This window comes from Perognathus longimembris, chromosome 1 (genome assembly GCF_023159225.1).
Source record: "Perognathus longimembris pacificus isolate PPM17 chromosome 1, ASM2315922v1, whole genome shotgun sequence".
NCBI lineage: Eukaryota > Metazoa > Chordata > Mammalia > Rodentia > Heteromyidae > Perognathus > Perognathus longimembris.
In genome coordinates, this window is record NC_063161.1 from 119,762,997 (window position 1) to 119,783,223 (window position 20,227).

At 39.7% G+C, this 20,227-nt stretch overlaps 1 protein-coding gene across 1 annotated transcript in view; it reads right to left on the reverse strand.

The window, feature by feature from the left end:
* Positions 1-8,178, reverse strand: part of Slc24a2 (solute carrier family 24 member 2) — a 224,223-nt gene extending 216,045 nt beyond the window's left edge. The window contains exons 1-2 of the mRNA XM_048357576.1: positions 8,083-8,178; positions 4,997-6,094 (exon numbers count right to left, since the gene is read on the reverse strand). Of these exons, the coding sequence (XP_048213533.1) occupies positions 4,997-5,950 (954 nt within the window). The 5' untranslated portion in view covers positions 5,951-6,094; positions 8,083-8,178. The remainder of the gene's footprint in view (positions 1-4,996; positions 6,095-8,082) is intronic.
* Positions 8,179-20,227: the final 12,049 nt, after the last annotated feature.

The following is a 20,227-nucleotide window of genomic DNA, read 5'->3' on the forward strand; positions in this document are numbered from 1 at the left end:
GCACACACATACACACACCACAAACTTTTTTACTTATAATAAGGACAAATTTATCTTCCTTGAAGTTTGTACATCAGTTTTATGAATTTACTTACTAGTCTTAGAAAGGGTTAAACTTCATAATGGATTCTGAATCTTAAGCAAACTTGGAGCCAACCATGAATATTTATAAAATTATGATTTACTACCTCATAAGACATATTTATGAATGTTTACATTATTTTAGTTCTGATCTTCCCAAGATCATAAAAAAAAGCACAGCAATTTGAACTGAAAACCTTTCTTGACAACTTTTCAGGTTTACAGTAGTAAATAACTAGTACACATAAATCACTAAGGAGTCTGACTCTCTAACTATCCAGCTTTAAGCAGTCCCTTTCTTAGAACCAGGTTGACTTGCTGTCAGATTACAGTGCCAAATCTAAGTTAAATACCACGGACACTGCTTTCTAGGCCAATGGCAGCCTAGCACCATAGCAGACATAGAGATCCAAGCTGCAGGCCAGGCAAGCAGTGAAATGGGTTGAACGTTCTGACACTCAGTATGCTTTTCATATTGCCACATTCAATCTTATTCCTACTCACCTACAAAAAAGTTTTATGAAGAAGACTCCAATAGTTATGTATAAAAATGTCCTAAGGGCAAATGTTTCTCCTTAGTATAGCTGTTTTGTAATCCCCAGCCAATGACCCTCTTCCAAGCAAAATCCTACAAAATAAAATTTCTAGACAAAAAATAGGATAGGCATTTAGAGGTTTCAATAGAGTTTATGGTAATATGTAAATTGCATATATTCACTATGGGTCTATATTGGAATATGACAAATATCAAATACCTCTAAGGGGAACAAGAGCCCACTTAACTTGGTGTTCCTCTGGAGTAAATCCAACCTTCAATGAGTGCTTGATAGTTCTCTAATCTGACATAATTTACTCATCTCAATTTGCATGTAAGAATGGAAGAGAAAAGGAGAGACATAACATTTAGTGAACAAGTCACATAACTTTCATGTTTTTACTTAATAGTTTTCCCCAACCTTATAAAACATTGTCCCATTTAGGAAATTGATACTCAAAGAGTTTAAATGACTTTCCTGAGGTCAATGGGCCTAACAGCTGGGCCTTTCCTTTCATCTGAATCAAAGCCCAGAATGTCTCTACAATTCATGATGACACTGCACCACTTTCTAAACAGGGGAAGTGAAAAAACAATGACTAGAAAAAGGAAAAAATTCAAAATAAAGATAGACAAAAAACCCAGAAAAAATTAAAAAGTCACATAGAGGGTACCAACATTACTTTAACTATATTTTAAAAAAATGAGCCAAGTGCCAGTAGCTCATATCTGTAATCCTAGCTACTCAGGAGGCTAAGACCTGAGGATAACAGTTTAAAGTCAGCCCGGGCAGTACAGTCTATGAGATTCATCTCCATTAAGCACACATAAAAAAGCCAGAAGTGGAGCTATGGCTCAAGTAATAGAGCATCAGCCTTAAGCACAAAAGCCCAGGGAAGCACCCAGGACCTGAGTTCAAGCCCCAGGATTGGCACAAAACCAAACTAAGACCACAGCAAATATGTCAGCTCATATTTTCCCATGACTTGGCTGCTTCAGGACATAGATCATTAATAATGATACCAAATTAAGATTTTTCAACTTGTCCATGAAGCAAGTTATTGGAGACGCATTTCACTCTACCAGAACTCAGCAGTAGTTCTCTCATGAATCTACTATTGAGATACCTAAGAATATGTCAAGTGTAATTCCTCTGCCTTTGTAAATTCCCATACCCTACAAAGAAGACGATAAAAACATGTGTGGCTTTTGTGTAAAAGCATGTTTAGAGTTTTGCTTCTTATTTTTCTCCTTAGAGTCCTTCGAAGGCCATATAGGCTTTTGGGTTTTTTTCTCTGTGTCTAGCAATAGCAGATGACAGATTTCTCTAACAAAGGTGGGTTGCCCAGGAAATATCAGTTCTTCTGGACCAGAAGGTCAGAGTCCATACTGAAAAGCCCAGCCCTATTGGGACACCTTATCAGAGCTTGGCTAGCAAACCTCTGTAACATTCTGAAGTCAGAATTATAGCAAAAGTTGTAATGGCTGGAAAAAAGATTCCAGCAATGATTCAAAAATGGAATTGGCAGGTGGCATATCCTGAAAGAAATCACATTATTATTCACTACCCCTCCAAAAATGTTATGACTGTGGAATATCTAGTAAGACATATCTCTTAAAAAAAAACTTCCTCCCCACTAAATTTGCTACCAAATGCCAAAAGAAGCAATAATGATGAAGTAGAATCAATTGAAATTACTTGGTGTTAAAAAAGAAAATAATGCAATGAACATTTGGGGGTCTAGTTATGAATATAATATGGTTTCGTTTTTAAATTAGGTATGTTCACACAGTGGAATTCTATGTTTCCATCAGAAAGAATGACATCGCTTCACTTGTAAGGAAATGAAAAGACTTGGAAAAAAATCATATTAAGTGAAGTAAGCTAGACCCAAAGTAACATAGGCTCAGTTCCCTCATTAGTATATGTCTAGAATAGTCCTAGAAGTGGGTCACAATAGCTCAATAGCTATGTTTATATGACCATATAAAATGATGCTAATCAAAATGACCTCTAAGATATATAAACAAGAGGTTTTAATTTTTGGTTGTTGTTGCTTTATCTTTTATTTAGTGTATTTTGTGAAGTTGTTTCTTTTTACATTTGTCCCCCCCCCCCCAACACACACCCCATCACTGTTTTTGATTTGGTACCCTGTGTCTTGTATATACATTTATCTGATTTGAGGAAGGGGAATGGAATTACAAAATGATGAGACAAAGGACAAAGGGTGAACCAATGCAAAAGTGATACTCACAAGACACTATGTTGGAAATGCACTTTACAACTTGGGGGGCAGGGAAGCCAGGGGGAGGGAAAGTGGGAGAAAATGAAGGAGGGGGTAACAATGCTCAACAAATAATGTACTCATTCCCTTACTTTTGTAACTGTAACCCCTCTGTACATCACCTTTATAATAAATTAAATAAAAAGTAAAATTAGGTATATTTAGAATTTTCAAATTTAAAAGATATAGTATTAGTCATAGGACAGAATTACAAGTATGAAAAACTAACAATTGTTAAGAAATGTCAGCCTGAATTGCTGACTTGTAAATGATCAGAAGAATGACTTGACAGTCACCTAATTAAGTAAAAACCCTGCGAGGATCACTTCAACAAATGATTCACAACTTACTGAAAATAGTCTGCCACCTGTGTTTAAAAAGTTACTTCCCAAATGCATGTAAACAGCTGTCCATCCTATGCCCACAAAAATCAGAACACAGAAATCCTCCTGCAATCTTATATACAACGTTGGGTTGCTCTGTAAGTTCCTTTCTTAAGAATACTGTCAAAGTAATCTTTAGCAATGTGTGTGTATAAGTTTAATGAAATTCCATGGAATGAGTTATGAAACAAAGAAGTACTGACTTTTTACTGTAAGCTACTTAAAACATACCAAATCAGTACCTTACTTCTAGACAATTATCCAGGATTCTGATGGGAGAAAACACAGAAACTACAGAAAAAAAAGAAAAAAAAAAAAAGGCTTGAGGAAGAAGGTTAAAGGAGCATTTTTTTTGTTTTTGGTTACTAAGATAGAACAAGGACAGAGACTCCAGTGACAGCCCTGTGTCAATGCCCTCCGCTCTCAGCTGTTATATCCAAATACATGCTGCCACATATGCTAAATGACTTTTTAAAACTATAATTTGTAATAACTAACACTGAGAACTTTACAGGAAAAATGCATCTGTTTTGCATGTATTGCATGTTTTGCTATATTACACGTATTTTGTATAAATTTAGCTAAATTAATATTTTCCCTTTTGAAGGGCAAAATCTCTTCTTACCTTCTATTCAAACATTTAGTTTTTTGATAGACAGGAAAGTATTCCTAGAGGCTTTCATGGAAAGAAATCTGTGTATGCATTTGAGTTTTCTGTTTAAAATTACATTCAAAGATGGCATTCTAGTACTATAATAGGAATCAGAACTGCATTATGACACCACATAAAATTTTACTGATGATGCATATCCGTTATTTTTTTCATATCCATTATTTTTTATTTTACATTTTTTTGCAGATCAATTTCTTCTAAGCTCTTTACCAATCTGCATTGCAAGTAAACAGTACGATAGTCACTGCTGTCATTAAAACTCACTCAAATTCTTATGGTGTGCAAATGGGAGACTGCAATATACAGGTAGGTGGCAAGGCTAGCCAGTGGTTCTTCTCACAGTAAATGCTGGCCAGTTCCTGGTCATATGATCTGAAATGTGATCTTGTGAAACAAGACAAATAACCATGTAGCTGGGAGTGTGGCTTAGTGGTAGAGTGCTTGCCTAACAATGTGCAAGTTCCTGAGTTCGTTCATCCCTAGCACCACAAAATAAAATAAAATATAAAAAGAAATGAAAGAAGAACAACAGAAAATGATGGCTTCTCTTAATGACCAGAGTTGCTAGATTATAGGCAGCTGACCAGATGATACAGTTCTGATAAAACCAACTCTCTTCCCTTAGACCTTGTTTAAGAGATGTAGCTTATTTACCCTCACAGGACCATTTGAAAAGCATAACCCAGTCTCTAGGAATATACAAACTTTCCCATGAAAATTCTGTTGCTCCTAATATCATTAAGCCTATTTCCTGAAAATGATAAGTGGAGAGTCTGCTTACATAACCACTATTTACAAATGTTTTCCTTTGAAGAAAGTAGCTTAGGAATGCAGTAGACAACTACAAGAATATCTCATGTTGTTGTTGTTTTGATTTCCATGTTAATCTAGCCATCAAAAAATTACAGAATCCAAATTGCTTTCCACTAGAGTTCAGAACCACCATCGCATTTACAAAAGCATAAGATCACTCAAATCATAACAGCTCAAAACTATGATTAAGAAAAGCATCAAATAAGAAATCACCACCACCAACCTTTGCTTGGGCCTCTGGTGCTGTCACCTTGACGACTTTATTGCGATTTAGCATTTGCTTCACTGCTTTTTCTACTTGGACGTTGAACTTCATGAAAATCACATAGCCAATGTAAGCTGATAAGAGAAGTAAGCTTTCCCACCACATGATCACATTATCCAGGAAAAATATGATCAGCATGATCAAGTCAACAATGTAGAAGGACACATCCCGGAAGAGTGGCCACCATGTCAGGTTTAAAATTTCTCTAGAAAAGAGAGCACACATGCCGATAACAAAGAGGATATTGAACACTGCCGAGCCTACAATGGTGCCTATGCCAACGTTGCTGTGGGCAATGAACACCCCAATGAGAGATGTGAAAAGTTCTGGGGCTGATCCCCCTGCAGCCATAAAGGTGGCTCCAGCTACGTCATCAGAAATGCCCAGTTTTTCAGTGATGACGGTCAAAGAGGGAACAAAGAACTCATCACAGACGATGGCTAAGGCTATGAACATGTAGATCATTCCGATAACATGGAGAATGATGGCCCCTTTTCTTCGGTCCTCAAGAGAAAAGATGTCTCTCGGATAGTCTCCTTGGGCCTGATCTGTATTGTTATCAGTTCTATCTTCTTGAGAAAGAGTTGGCGAGGGAGTGTAATCCCGAATCTCATCATTGAAATCTAAGAGAGTTCTTTGATGGTGACCACGTGCAACTCTAGGGCCACTTACAATACCAGCCTGTCCTGGATTCTGTGTGTCTGTCTCAGAAAAGGCACTGATTGTAAATGGGACAGTGCTCATGGCTACCAGGCCTATGATGAGGCCTACAATGCGAATTAACTTCAGTTTTTTCCTGACATTAGAATGTCTCCTGCAGCCAGATGGTGATTCATCCAAACACCATTTCTCCAAGAAGCTGATGGTGGTGCTTTGGTGCAGATCCATTCTGGCTTGTTCTGGTGAATACATGGTCTTCACACTCAGACTCAGCCGGATGGTTCTGTCATACTTCTCTTCACGTGATAGTTAACAGTAGTAGGAGTAGTAGTTAACAGTAGGTCACTTCTACAACCAGGGGATTCTAGGCTTCACAGGAAGTTCTCATCACTTATGCTTCAATCAAAATAAAAACAAAGATAAGTAAATCATAAAGTTATATCCTTTTAATTGAAAAATATAACAAGCAGGTATGATAAAATCCTGTCCTATTGTATGTGATCATGTCTAAGTTACTTAGATGCTCTACACCTCAGTTTCCCCATATGAAAAATAAGAACAATTCTACCACCCAGTATTGATGTGGGGGGGAAAGGAATGTTATGCTGGAGATTAAGCCTATGACCTCAGGCTGGGAATGTGGCTTAGTGGTAGAGTGCTTGCCTAGCATGCACAAGGCCCTGGGTTTGATTCTTCAATACCAACTAAACAAAAAAAAATTTTTTTAAAGCCTGTGACCTCACACATGCTGGGCAATTGCTCTGCCACAGTTATATCCCCAGTGCCATAGGATTATCATACCTTAAAATACAGATCTTGTCAGAGGAAGAAATGGCACATCCTACGGCCCTTATGACAAGTGGGGAAAACGTATTCTGGTAACCCCACTGTGTGTGGAAATATGTGTAAGTATAAAAAAAATCTATGGGGGAAAATGAGCTTATCCACTTTAAATCGTAACATATTCCAATGCTAAAAGGATCCCACTGTGCTCAGAACTGTCTAGGTTCTTGACAACTGACAACTCTTTATTGTATTTTCTTCTAGTCCAATTATATAATTCTCACTGTAGGTACACTTACTGACTTAATCTGTCATTTGGAGAGGGTTGTATCTAGGAGGAGGTAATGCTGTTTTCTTGCGCACAAAATGATCTCAGGACCTTATTTTCTTTTATGACAAGTGTTTCCCATATCAGATGCATAAAAGCAGCCTTTAAAAAGATTAAACTTTACAGAAAACGCTCTGGTGACACAAACAAGCTGTTTCCTTAAAGCAGCCTCATACTGTTTTCAGCTAAAGCTAAAAAAAAAAAGTCATATTTAAAACAGCCCAATCAAATCACAAATGCAGCAAAACAAGAAGACTATTTCAAGACCAAATGTATATTTCATAAACAACATTCAGGTTGCAACACTACTTCCGTCCACAAAACCGGTCACAAAAGAGCCCCAATGCCGACCCTTTAGAAGATTGTATATGCAAAGTAGGGTTCCACGGAAGAGATAGGTTAAAATATCTAAACAGGACAGATGATAAAAAGATTCCTTTAAAAAAATTACCCTCTAAAACATTGTCTTCACCTATTTAAATAATTTCCTTTTCAGAGGCATTCGCTGAGATCACCTCATGTGTAGAACGAGCTAATTAAACGCACGCCACTTGCCACTTAAAATACTGAGAATCGCTGAAGCTCAGGTTTCCAGAACAGAGCAAGACTACGCGTCAATGCAGGCTGTTCGTGCCGCTGCTGCTATTGCTGCTGCTGCTGTTTGAGATAACCCTGACCCATCAGATTCCTGGCTGGCTGCAGATGTCAGATGCTTAGCACCAAAGATTAAACCACGGCGGCGCCTCTGGACTGTCACAATGCCCGGGCTGGGTTACATGCAGGGACAGACTCAACACCCAGGGCGCACCAGCAGTTCTGTTCGCCATGCAAAGCCACCGCTTGCCACCTTCCACAAGTGAGACCCCAGCCGCGCCCCAACTTTGCCTTGCGTAGTCTCAAACTTTCCCTAGCGGGTTAATAGGAAAATAAAACATAGAGGCAGATGGCCCCATCTGAGAGTCGGGAGCCGAGGTACACACTTGGGGTGGCGCTGGGTCCGCATCTCCCTAGATCGCCTGTGGGGAACGTCTCAGGCCCTTCCCGGTGCCCCAACCCGGAGCCGAAAGCCAGCCTGGGAAAGGCTGGGGCTCAGGTTGGGCGATCGGGAGCGGAGAGTTGGCTAACTCCAAGCGGGGCCTGGGGTGCCCACATCCACTGCGGAGCCACCTGTGAGCCTGCGGCGCAGCAGCAGGATGCGCGCGCGCATCGGGTGGGATCTAGGGACCACCACCGCCGGGCTGGTATCTGGCGAGGCGCAGCCACTGGGACCTACCCGGATTCGTTGAACAAGCCGGGAACTGGAGCGTGGGTCCGCTGCTTCTCTGGCCTCCGCCTCCCTGGCTACGAGGCCCGTGCTCTGGCTGAGGCTGATCAGCGCTCCCGCAACCGGCACTGGGCTGGAGAGGAGACTGAGTGGCTGCAGCCCAGCTCGGCGTTTGGCGCGGCGGGGCCCCGGTGGCCCCTCCCTCTCGGCTGTGCCAGGGAACAAGCCAAGCCGGGGCCGCAGCGCGCTCGCTCTGCAACCTCTCCGGTCCTTTCTGCTCCACGCCTCCTGGGCGCAGCCGCGAGGCCCGCAGCCCAGCCTCTTAGGAGATTTCTCTGCAGTAGAGATTTCTCTGACAGGGGTCAGGATTTGCAGGCAGAGAAGGAGAGAGATCGTCCAGGTCTGTGATGTGCCGGATCTCCAAAGCTTGAAACTGCTTTCAACTTTGGGGTCGTCTATCTGGACATCTCTCCATTTATCATTAAAAGGCCATGCCAGGCAGGTCTTAGAGGAGGCTATGTAAGGGGGTAATGGTGGGGGGGCTGTCATTGAAAATGCACAGGCCTGTAGGGCAGGCTCTTTCTGTCCAGGGTTTCTGGATGGGGTTTACTAGTTGAGACAGTGAAGGGTCTTTAGTCCTGCATACTGATCTTTCATTGCATGATGAGCCTGAGACTCAAGACATGTCATTTTGTGTCCCTCACAGAGTTCCGATTTTGCCTCAGGACTCCCACTCCAGTGCTCCTTCCTGCCTTATCTGGAAAGCAAGAGCCCTTTGATAGCCAACCAGTGAGTTGTTGGGGATTAGAGGCAAGAATCTGCCAAAAAGCAGAGAAATGATCCAAAACAGTTGCTGATGGAATCTTGTTCTATCAGACTTTTGAAGAAGTCCCCATCTCTTGAAGTGTCTAGTGTTATTTGTGCATGGTCATCTCTCCTTATCCTTCATCTTCTGTTTCTTCATGCTCTCACGAGGGTGGTATAATGTTGGTTATGGCCCTAAAAACCTACCATCTAAAAACCTATAATTATGCAACAGCTCTGTCTTTGAACCTTCGCTTACTAGGTAACTCTAGCTTAGTCAAGGTAAATCTTGGGAACTTAAAATTAGCCCTTTGTCTCCCCCAAAATGCTAGGCATTTGAGATAATTACCCTACTAAGGATTTAAAAATTCTATTTGGAAGTCATAGACTGAACTTTACATTTTATCTTGGAAATTTTTCAGACATATACATATGTGGAAAATACTATAGTGAGCCTTTGACCCATCATGATCTTCTAAAATTTTGCGCTTACAGCCATTTTATGCTTACCCTTTCTATGATGTCTGAGTACACTTCAGAATGACATCATTTTATTCACAAATGTCTATGGGGCACAAGGAAAGTACCCACGATTACTAGAATTGTGTCTAAAGACTCAGGAAATGATCCACATAGGCTGCCATTGATCATGATATGGCAGTTTAAACACCAAAAAAAAAAAAATCACTGCAATTGTTTCAAACAAATCAATATTGTGAAACGTATCCTTTCAACAAATAGCTCAGCAGATTTATAACTATTGATGGTGGAGAGGGAACCAACTCATTATTTTGGAGACTTTTAGAAAAATAACTGGACAATCCTGTATTCATTCTGACCTTTCTATGCAATTGGGACTCTAAGGTACCCAACTAAGCTTTGTTTTTTCCCTGCCTTTGTCTTTCCTTTCCTGATGGACAAATCCTTAGGTCCCCTGAGTCACTGGATGTTGCTGGGAGGAGGGTCGGGGGAGGCAATATCTTATACAAGTTTCTGCCTAAAAGAAAACAATTATAACTTAAAAAAATCATTCCTAAATTATACTAAGTGAAGTGAGCCAAACCCAAAGAAACATGGACTCTATGTTTTCCCTCATAGGGAATAATTAGCACAGGTTTAGGCTCGTCACAGCAGAGGATCACAAGGGCCTAATAGCTATGCCCCTATGAACGCATAAGATGAACTCCATGTTATGGAAATGAGTGTTATATCACCGTTGTAACTAATCTCAACATGCCACGTGAAACCGTAGCTTCTTTTGTTGATGACCCTCTTGTGTCCCCTTCCTGTGGTTGTCCCTGCACTATCACTGTATCTCATCTGAGTACCCTGGATACTGTATATACTGGTATTAGAACTAGGGAGGTGAAAGGGAATATCAAAATCGAGAGACATAGGATAAAAAGACAAACAACTCCAAATACTTGCAAAACCATTTGGTATAAACCAATTGACCAACTCATGGGGGGGAAAGGGAAAGGGGGAGGGGGGAATGAGAAAGGAGGTGACAAGTAGTACAAGTAATGTACCCATGGCCTTACATATGAAACTGTAACCCCTCTGTACATCACTTTGACAATAAGTAATTATTTAAAAAAATCATTCTTGAATCACATTGGATCCTACCAGGATTACTATAAATGCTACTTAATCACTTTCCATACAGCCCAGAGATTACCCAGAGTGTTCATTTGGTGGCAAGGAGAAAGAGGCCAGACAAAAACTTCATTAGTCTGTACATTTATGGGGTTTGCTCTTAAGTGAGTATTGTAGAATTCAGCCTCATTGGCTTCACCAAACAAGAGTTTGTTTTTCTCATGTAAAATGAAGCCAGAAGTACATTGTCTGGCTTTTGTATAATAGGTTCATGATGCCTTTGGAGGACACAGATCCTTCCATGTGACTTCTTAATATTTGGCTTTTATCATTAGGATTATAAAATGATTGCCTTTTTAAGTTATCACATCTATGTTCCAGACAAAGAAAAGAAAAAGAATGAAGTAGGAAAAGCAGAAGCTCTCCTTGTTTGGGTTTGATTTTTTTATTTAGGAGGACATTTTATCAAAATCTCACCTCCATTTAGAGGCCACATGTTGGTCACAAGAGAAGACCTGGCTGCAAGGGAATATAAACAGTATCTTCATGACGCACAGAGTCACCATTTAGAAAATCAACATTCACTTAGTCATAGAGAAGAGAGAAATCAATGATGGGTGAGCAACTAGTGGTATTTGACCATTTCAAACCATCTCTGTGAGGCTTACACTAGACCAGATTTGTCAGCTGAACAAGAACTCAACAACCAAATGCCTTAACCGTTGAGAAGGTGGACATAATACCACTGTAGAAATGGAAAAAGGAATGACCTGCCATTTACCACATCATACTCATTAAAAGCAGAAGTCATCATTGGTAGGGTTTCCAATCCACCAATTTGGTTATTTAGTCATGAAGAAAAGGAAGCTTTCTGAGAAAACTTACAATCACCAAAAGATGAGTTATCAAACAGGAACAATGGCCAAGGGATTTAAGTTAATAAATAGGTCACATTGTATAAATTGTTACCAAAGAGTTATCCCTTAATTTTTAGGTATCTATGTGAATATAAACACAAGCAGCATATTTATATTCTATTTTTTTATTTTTTTTGAACATGGAGTTTATGAGTCATTAGTAAATACCAGTTAAAATACAGGAATAGTCAAAGTACATTATACTTGTATATTAAAAAAAAAGTCACAATCAAATACATTAAGTGAAGTAAGCCAGACTAAAGGAAACATAGGTTTCTTGGTTTCCCTCATTTGTAATAATTAGTGTATGTCTAGGATAGTTCAAGCAGAGGATCATAATAGCTCAATAATGATGTAGATATGACTGTATAAAATGATGCTAATTAAAATGAACTTCCATATCTTTTTTTTTTTTTTTGCCAGTACTGGGGCTTGGACTCTGGGCCTGGGCACTGTCCCTGGCTTCTTTTTGCTCAAGGCTAGCACTCTACCACTTTAATGCTGTGGGCATCTGGCACTGTGGTTCTTTTTTTTTTTTTCTTTTTGAAATTTAAATTTATTGTCAAGGTTATGTACAGAGGGGTCACAGTTACATAATAAGATAGTGAGTACATTTTTTGTCAAACTTGTTACACCCTTCTTCATTTTTCTTCACTTTCCCTTCCCCTCTATCCACCCCCACCAAGTTGCATTCATTTTGAACTGTATTGCTGTTGCACTGGCTCACCCGTTGTCCTTTGTCTCACTATTTTGTTGTTCCTATTCCTTTCCTTAATTCAGATAAGTATATATACAACATGCAGGGTACCAAAATCAAATACTGTAACAATAGGGGGCTAAAATATAGGGGGAAAATGTAAAAACCCAAATAACTCCACATCATACATTAAAAACAACAACAGACAAACAAAAATCTCTGTTTCCATATCTTTGAGTTCATTTCGCTTAGCATCATCTTACATGATGATATGTACATTGCTATTGAGCTATTGTGATCTGCTAGGCCTATCCTAGACATATACCAACTGGTACAAATGAGGGAAACCATGGAATCTATGTTTCTTTAGGTCTGGCTTACTTCATCAAATATGATTTTTCTCCAATCTTTTCATTTTCCTTATGAATGAGGCAATGTCGTTCATTCTGACGGAAGCATAGAATTCCAGTGTGTGTGTGTGTGTGTGTGTGTGTGTGTGTGTGTGTGTGTGTGTATCACATTTTCTTGGCCCATTAATCTACTGAGGGAGATCTGAGTTGGTTCCATGCCTTAACTATGGCAAATAATGCTCCAATGAACATGATTGTGCTGGTAGCTCTCAGGATAGCCTTATTTGTGGTCATTTGAGTGGAATGCCCAGAAGTGGAAGAGTGTAGTAGTGTTCCCTTTTGGCCACATCCCTGCCAGCATCTGTTATCAGATTTTTTGATAATGGCCACTCTTACTGATATAAGGTGGAATCTCAATGTTGTTTTGAGTTTCCTTTCTTTTATGACCAGAGATGTTGAGCATTACTTCATGTGTCTTGGTCATTCTTATTTCCTCTTCAGAGAAGTCTCTCTTTAAGTCTTTTTTTAAAAGTTTTTATTATAAAACTGATGTACAGAGAGGTTACAGTTTCATACGTTAAGCATTGGATACATTTCTTTCACTGTTTGTTACCTTGTCCCTCATACCCCCTCCCCCCTCCCCCTTTCCCCCCCTGCGGTGTTCAGTTCACTTACACCAAACAGTTTTGCAAGTATTGCTTTTGTTGTTGTTTCTCTTATTTTACTCTGGGCCTGGGCACTGTCCCTGGCTTCTTTTTGCTCAAGGCTAGCACTCTACCACTTTAATGCTGTGGGCATCTGGCACTGTGGTTCTTGCATGAAAACAGTTGCTGGGGGTGCCTAGACCTACAACACCACTTATGCCATCACAGTCAAGTCTACCATTAGAAGACTGAAGGAATTAAAAGACCAGTAAAAGCTCTATCTGGGTTTCTCTCTACAATAAATGGGTTAATTTATATATAAAAAAGAATTTTATGTGCCACAAAATTATGAAAAGTAAGGGAAGGGGTGGGTCAAAGGTAGGTGAGAATGTTGAAGGGGATGACACTGATCAAGATGCATTGTATTCATTAACTGATTTGTTAAATAGCACCTCTTGTATACAACTACTTAAAGATATAATTTTTTTTTGTCAGTCCCGAGGCTTGAACTCTGGGCCTAGGAACTATCCCTGAGCTTTTGTGCTCAACCACTTTCAGCCACAGCACCACTTCTGGTATTCTGGTGGTTATTGGACATAAGAGTCTCAATGGACCTGGGTGGCTTTGAATGGCAATCCTCAGATTGCAGCCTCCTGAGTAGCTAGGATTACAGATTGTGAGCCACCAGAGCCTAGCCATATGTATTTAAAGAATAGAGTTTGAGAGAGCCCTTTGTCCCTATCTGAAATGGAGGCCATGATTCTGCCATTAGAAATTTTAAAAAATTCTTTCAAAAGTAAATGTTTTGGAACTTTTTTTTCTTTTTTTGGCCAGTCCTGGGGTTGAACTCAGGGCCTGAGCATTGTCCCTGGCTTCTTTTTGCCCAAGGCTAGCACTCTGCCAACATGAGCCACAGTGTGACTTCTGGCCTTTTCTATATATGTGGTACTGAGGAATCGGACCCAGGGCTTCATGAATAAGAGGCAAGCACTCTTGCCACTAGGCAATATTCCCAGTCCCAATGTTTTGGAATTATAGCAACTATTATCAATATTTAAAATTTTTTTTTAATTTGAGAGTGTATAAGAAGAAAAAAAAGACTCACTAAATCATCATGAAGAGAAGGCAAAGAGAGGAGAGGGAGAGAGGGAGGGAGAGAGAGGGAGGGAGAGAGAGAGAGAGAGAGAGAGAGAGAGAGAGAGAGAGAGAGAGAGAGAGGAGATGAGATCTAAGCCAGGAAGTTGTGGGTAATCTGGGGACAAGATGAAGAGTTTAGATTTTACTTTGTCAGTTTAACCACCTCTTTCTTCATTCTGCTGTGTATATCACATTTCCATTTTCCTTTTATTACACTCTCTAACTTCTGTGTTACCCAAATCTACAGGCATTGAGGTCATGTACAAGGGATTCAGATGCACGAAACCAGTACTTCCCACCCTTGATTATAGCTAAATACAAGAAAGGGAAGGGAGATAATTTCCAGAGTCCTCACCACAAAGTTGACACTCTCGAGTGTTCCCGCTGGTCAAGAACAAGCCGATGAATTTTCAGCAGCTAGCATTTATTCATTGCATTAATTTGGCATGAATTAAAGATGCCAGGAAGTTAGTCAGGAACATGTAGGTTTTGATGCGGTAACAAAAGGCTCTGAAATCTCAGTGGGTTGGAAGACAAAAGGTTTTTATGTATTCTTATTGTGACTTCTGTGTGTCATTCTCACTCTTGATCCCAAATGCCAGTCACTGCTGGAAATATTGACAGATGCCTTCATAAAAAAGATGGCAACTTTTGTCGCGTGGCAAATCTTGTGCCTGAACTCAAACTTTTAGTTTGTAAGCTACTCAGCTCTCATTGACTGAGCTCACATGGAGGTATCTTTGCTCAAGGGAGCATGGAAGCAATTGCACTATGTGTTTGAGAGAAGAATGGGCTTTGGTGGCCAGGACCAGTTGGCAACCTGAATTAAGAAAGGGGACTAACATCTTATGCAGTTTCTGTAACTTTTTCACTAGGAAGAAAAGGAGTTCTCACTGATCTCTTTACAATATTGTGTTTTATCACACGGATGATCATTATGGCCTTATTAGAAATGAAGAAACTGAGACTCAAAAGACTGGTTCTTTATGGTATTCTTCATTGAGTGACCACCTAATTAAGAGTTAGCTGCTGGGACTGGGGATATAGCCTAGTGGCAAGAGCGCTTGCCTCATATATATGAAGACCTGGGTTCGATTCCCCAGCACCACATGTACAGAAAATGGCCAGAAGTGGCGCTGTGACTCAAGTGGCAGAGTGCTAGCCTTGAGCAAAAAGAAGCCAGGGACAGTGCTCAGGCCCTGAGTCCAAGGCCCAGGACTGGCAAAAAAAAAAAAAAGAAAAAGAGTTAGGTGCATTTTTTTTTTCTGTTGAGGTTTACCTACTTGGGTGGTTCTTAAATATTTGTCTTATTTCTGGCTGCACAATCCAGGATAATTGTTAACTTCCTAATTGGAACAATTTTGCTTATTTAAAAATCACAGGTATAAATATCAAAATACAATTCTATTGTTCTCAGGTCTCCAGACCTGGTCTGAATATTTTCTTTTTCTTTTGGATTCTTTTCTTTTTTTTAAATTTTGGCCAGTGGCCTTTCTCTTCCAGTTCAATGAGAACCACAAAAGCAGAAAACTGTGTCTATGGGGAAGAAGAATACAAGTCCAGGCTGCTTTGCTTTTGACAGCAGTTTTTGGACCAGCACTTAAAGCCACATGCTCAAAGGATTTTTTTTTCTTATCTCTTTAAGGGACAAGAAGTGATGGAAGTCTATTATTTTTAACTTAGGAATGGGATTTCATGGGGGCGAGGGGGCTTAAATGCCCAGGAAGCAAAAATTAAGCTTCTCTTTGCAACTAACCTCAGTTTAGCCTCGTTGCTCCTGAGCACCAAGATCCCGCACAGTGCTGAGGGCAGTGCTTGTCCTATTGATTTCATCAAGGGATTCAGTATCTCAAACCTTGGCTGTCTTCTTGGTTCCTGCAGGGACTTTCTGAGTGACCTCCAGAGCCTCCTCAGCACGGAAATGAGGATAACTGATATGGGTAAAAGAAGACACATTAGAGAGGTTGCCAGGTCCCAGCAGCCCACTTAAAAGGTGAGCATGGAACATTTGGTCTGGGCGCCTTTGTGGCTTCTTCTATAGGCTACATTCTTTCTCTACCTAAATCTTGATGGGAATTTCCAGTTAAAATAAAATTTTGTAGTACTGGGAAAGAATAAACCAGTTACCTTTTATGTTCAATGTAGAGTAAGCTGGCAAGAGGGTGATGTTATACCTTTGGGTTGTGATTGCTGAAATAAAGTATTTGCTTCATTTAATTCATTGAATTGAAACAAATGAGGCTCTGTCTAGTCAACTTTTCCTAGCTTAGGAGTGTCAATTGTCTAGTTGGAGCATTCTCCCCTACAGCATTCCAGTGCACATATGATGGGTGGGGTTCAGGGCAGGCTGAAACCATATGGGGCCTTTGATCCTACCCTGGGATTCAGTTAATGGGGTTATTGGGTTACAAATGCTCATCACCTTCCCAAATTATTTCATGGGTGGTAATAACAGCTATTTCTCTTCCACCTGGCACACTTTTTGCCTTTTTTCCCATTTAATGGAGACTGAGATGAGAAAATAGCTGACATATAATGAACCCTTCAAATATTGCAAATACAGCTGACTACAGGAGTTTGGTTGAAAAGCTGCAATTCTTCCCAACCCCCCTGCTTCCTTTTCCTTATTTGCTATGATCTCTTGTTTGATTGCAGCCCCCAGCGTCTTCCTCAGAAGACCCTTAGGGTGGGAATTTTTATATTTTTATTTCTATCACTTTTGAGGTACTATAGATTTGTGGAATGAGAAGGTTTCAATGTGAAGGTTTTGAATAAAGAAGAATATTTACTATGGCCTCTTTTACATTTTCTTCTGCTTTCTGAAATTTCCACTACCTACAAGTTCCATTTTTACTGTGTGTGTGCGTGTGTGTGTGTATGTGTGTATGTGTGTGTGTGTGTGTTGTTCCATATCATAGACCACTCTAAAACATCTGGCAGTTTTTGTTGACTGTTAGGAACTGTAAGAATAAGGCATTAAAGCCAGCCTAGTGGTTCACACCTGCAATCCTAGCCACTCAGGAGGCTGAGGCCTGAGGATCCCAGAGATTTGAAGCCAGTATGCATAGGAAAGTCTGTGAGACTTTTATCTCCAGTTAACCACTTAAAAAAAAAGAAACTGGAAATAGAGCTATGGCCAAGCTGGTAGAATGCTAGCCTTGAGCACAAAAGCTCAGCGACAGCACCCAGGCCAAGAGTTCAAGCACCAGGAATGGCACCAAAAAATGCTAATGGAAAGCTCTTGCTTGAGTAGAATCATTAAGACAGTGCACTGTGGCAGGGACGCAGTCCTTGACTGCCTGCAGCACAAGAGTCTGTTTCTGCACATAACTTCTCCTGCGCTGATTTTTTCCTCCCAAGGGACTTCTTCCAGCACATTGCTTGAGTATTTGTGCCTGACAGCCAGCATTATGAAAGATGAAAAACATCCACCCAAAAGATTACAAGCAAAACCACACCAAAGCCACTAGCACAAATATGTTCATTGTAGAACCATTTGTCATCGCTAAAATATGGAACCAACCCAGATGCCCTTCAATAGATGAATGGATCAAGAAAATGTGGTACATATACACAATAGAATTCTATGCCTCTATCAGAAAGAATGACATTGCCCCATTCATAAAGAAATGGAAGGACTTGTAAAAAATCATACTAAATGAAGTGAGCCAGACCCAAAGAAACATGGGCTCGATGGTTTCCCTCATTGGGAATAATCAGTACACATCTAGGATAGTCCTAGCAGAAGATCACAATAGCTCAATAGCTATGTTCATATGAACACATAAGATGATGCTAAGTGAAATGAACTCCAAGTTATGGAAACAAGTGGTTTATCATTGTTGTTATTTTCAACAGCATGTGAAATTATGCCCTTTTTCTTTTGTATTTCTTTCCCCTGGTTTTACCCTTTATATCACTGTAACTGATTTTAGTACCCTGGATATTGTATATACATGTATTAAAACTAGGGAAGGGAACAGAAATACCAAAATTGAGAGACAAAGGATAAAATGATAAACCAATGCAACAGCAATACTTACAAAACTATATGTTGTAAACCTACTGTACAGTTCATGGGGGGAGAGGGAAATGGAGAGGGGAGAAGGTGAGGGGGATGAGTGAGGAGGTAACAAGTTGGAAAAGAAATGTACTCACTGCCTTACATATGAAACTGTAACCCCTCTGTACATCACTTTGACAATAAAAAAAAATAAAAAAAAATACTGAGGTTACTAAGCAATAACAGAGTGTCACTTGGGGAAAAGTGAAATACTACTATGCTTTGAATCTATGCTGTCAAAAAATAAAGTGGTGTCCTAACCACTAAAAAAGAAAGAAAAGAAAAGTTTGACCAAGTTACATTTGTCAGCTTGTTGATTTTTAGGAAGCTCACCTTCAGCATCAGCCTCTCCTGATATCCCAGAACAACTCTGGGGCAATGTGTCAGAGTTCATTCCCAGTCTTCCAGAAGGGCTGGGAGATGTAGTGACTTCACCAGCTGAGGAAGGCTATTTGGACACTTTCAGTCAAGTTTTCTGTTTTTCAGTCTCATCCTCCATGTTTGATCTACTACTTTCCTGTTGCAGCTATGATGTTACTACAAACTTTGTGTCTCTTAAGAACATAAATGTATTGTCTTGTAATCTTTGTGTGTGAAGTGTGTTAGAAAGCACCTTACAGACTTGTTCTCTTCTTGTGACTGTGTCTTGTTTTCCTCTAGCATGTAACTTGGTTCAAATATATGTATATAAAATATAAACTGATTTTTTTATTTGATTTACTGGAAACAGTACCTACAGCCTCACATGTGGTAGACAAGTCCTCTGTCACTGAGCTACATCCCCAACTCAGGTTTTATTTTTATTTATTTTGGTTAGTCCCTGGGTTTGTACTGAGGGCTTCATGCTTTCTAGGTGGGTTCTCTACCAGTTGATTCATGTCTCCAGCCATTTTTGCTCTGGTTATATCTGACATAAGGTCTTACTTTTGCTTAGGCTAACCTAGACCTAGTTGATTCTAGTTACAATTTTTGCTCTAGCTAGGAGGACAGGTGTAAACCACTGTGCTCAGCTTTTTATTTCTATTAATATGGAGCCTTGTGAACTTTAAGGCACAGGTTGGCCTGGAATCACAATCCTCATATTCTCTGCCTCTTACATAGCTGGGATGACAGGTGTGCCCCACAAAGCTCAGCTATTGGCTGAGATGGAGTTCTCAGGAACTTTTTGTCAAGGCTGTCCTCTAATTATCTTTGCTTCTTGAGTAGCCAAAATTATAGGCAAGAGCCACTGGTGCCCAGCATGCTTTATTTCTTATTCTAATATGGAATTAAATTTTAGTTTATTTATTTTACTTATAATTGAAATAATTTATCCTAAGTTTGTCATTTCATTCAATAATATTTATGACTTTCATTCTGCCTTGTGTTCTTGCTTTTGTTCATTTACATAATAAGATTGCATTTGTAATTATTTATTTATAAATTTTTTGATGATAGTGTTGACTTGTTGCTGTAGTCACAAGGGTGTTTATGAATTTTAACAGCCATATGCCTTCTCCCATTGCCTAGAACAAAATAATTTGTAAACTCATATTTAGCCCTGGTTGTACACTGAATAAGTTACTCTTTTCCTCTATCTCATCCTTTCAAAATAGGACTTGTCCATTCTTTCAGATTGTGTATTATCTGGGTATAATTATAAAGTCATTCTTGCAAGGAGGGCCTATGGGTGATAACTTTTATTTAAGTCTTTCTGCTGCCTTTATAAATGAGTAGCGCTTAATCAAATCCTTTATAATACCACACCTAACTATAGACATAGTTCCATGCTTCTTCCTGTCACCTTGTCTTGCTAATTTCGAGAACCATATATTTCTATTTTTTTCATTTGCCAAGTCTCAGTGAAGAACTATAGCTGCTGCTAGCTATAACTCTTTGTCTCTTCCTTCTTTTTTTTTGTTAGAACAATGTATGCCATTTCCAAATTTTTATTTCAGGTTAAAAAC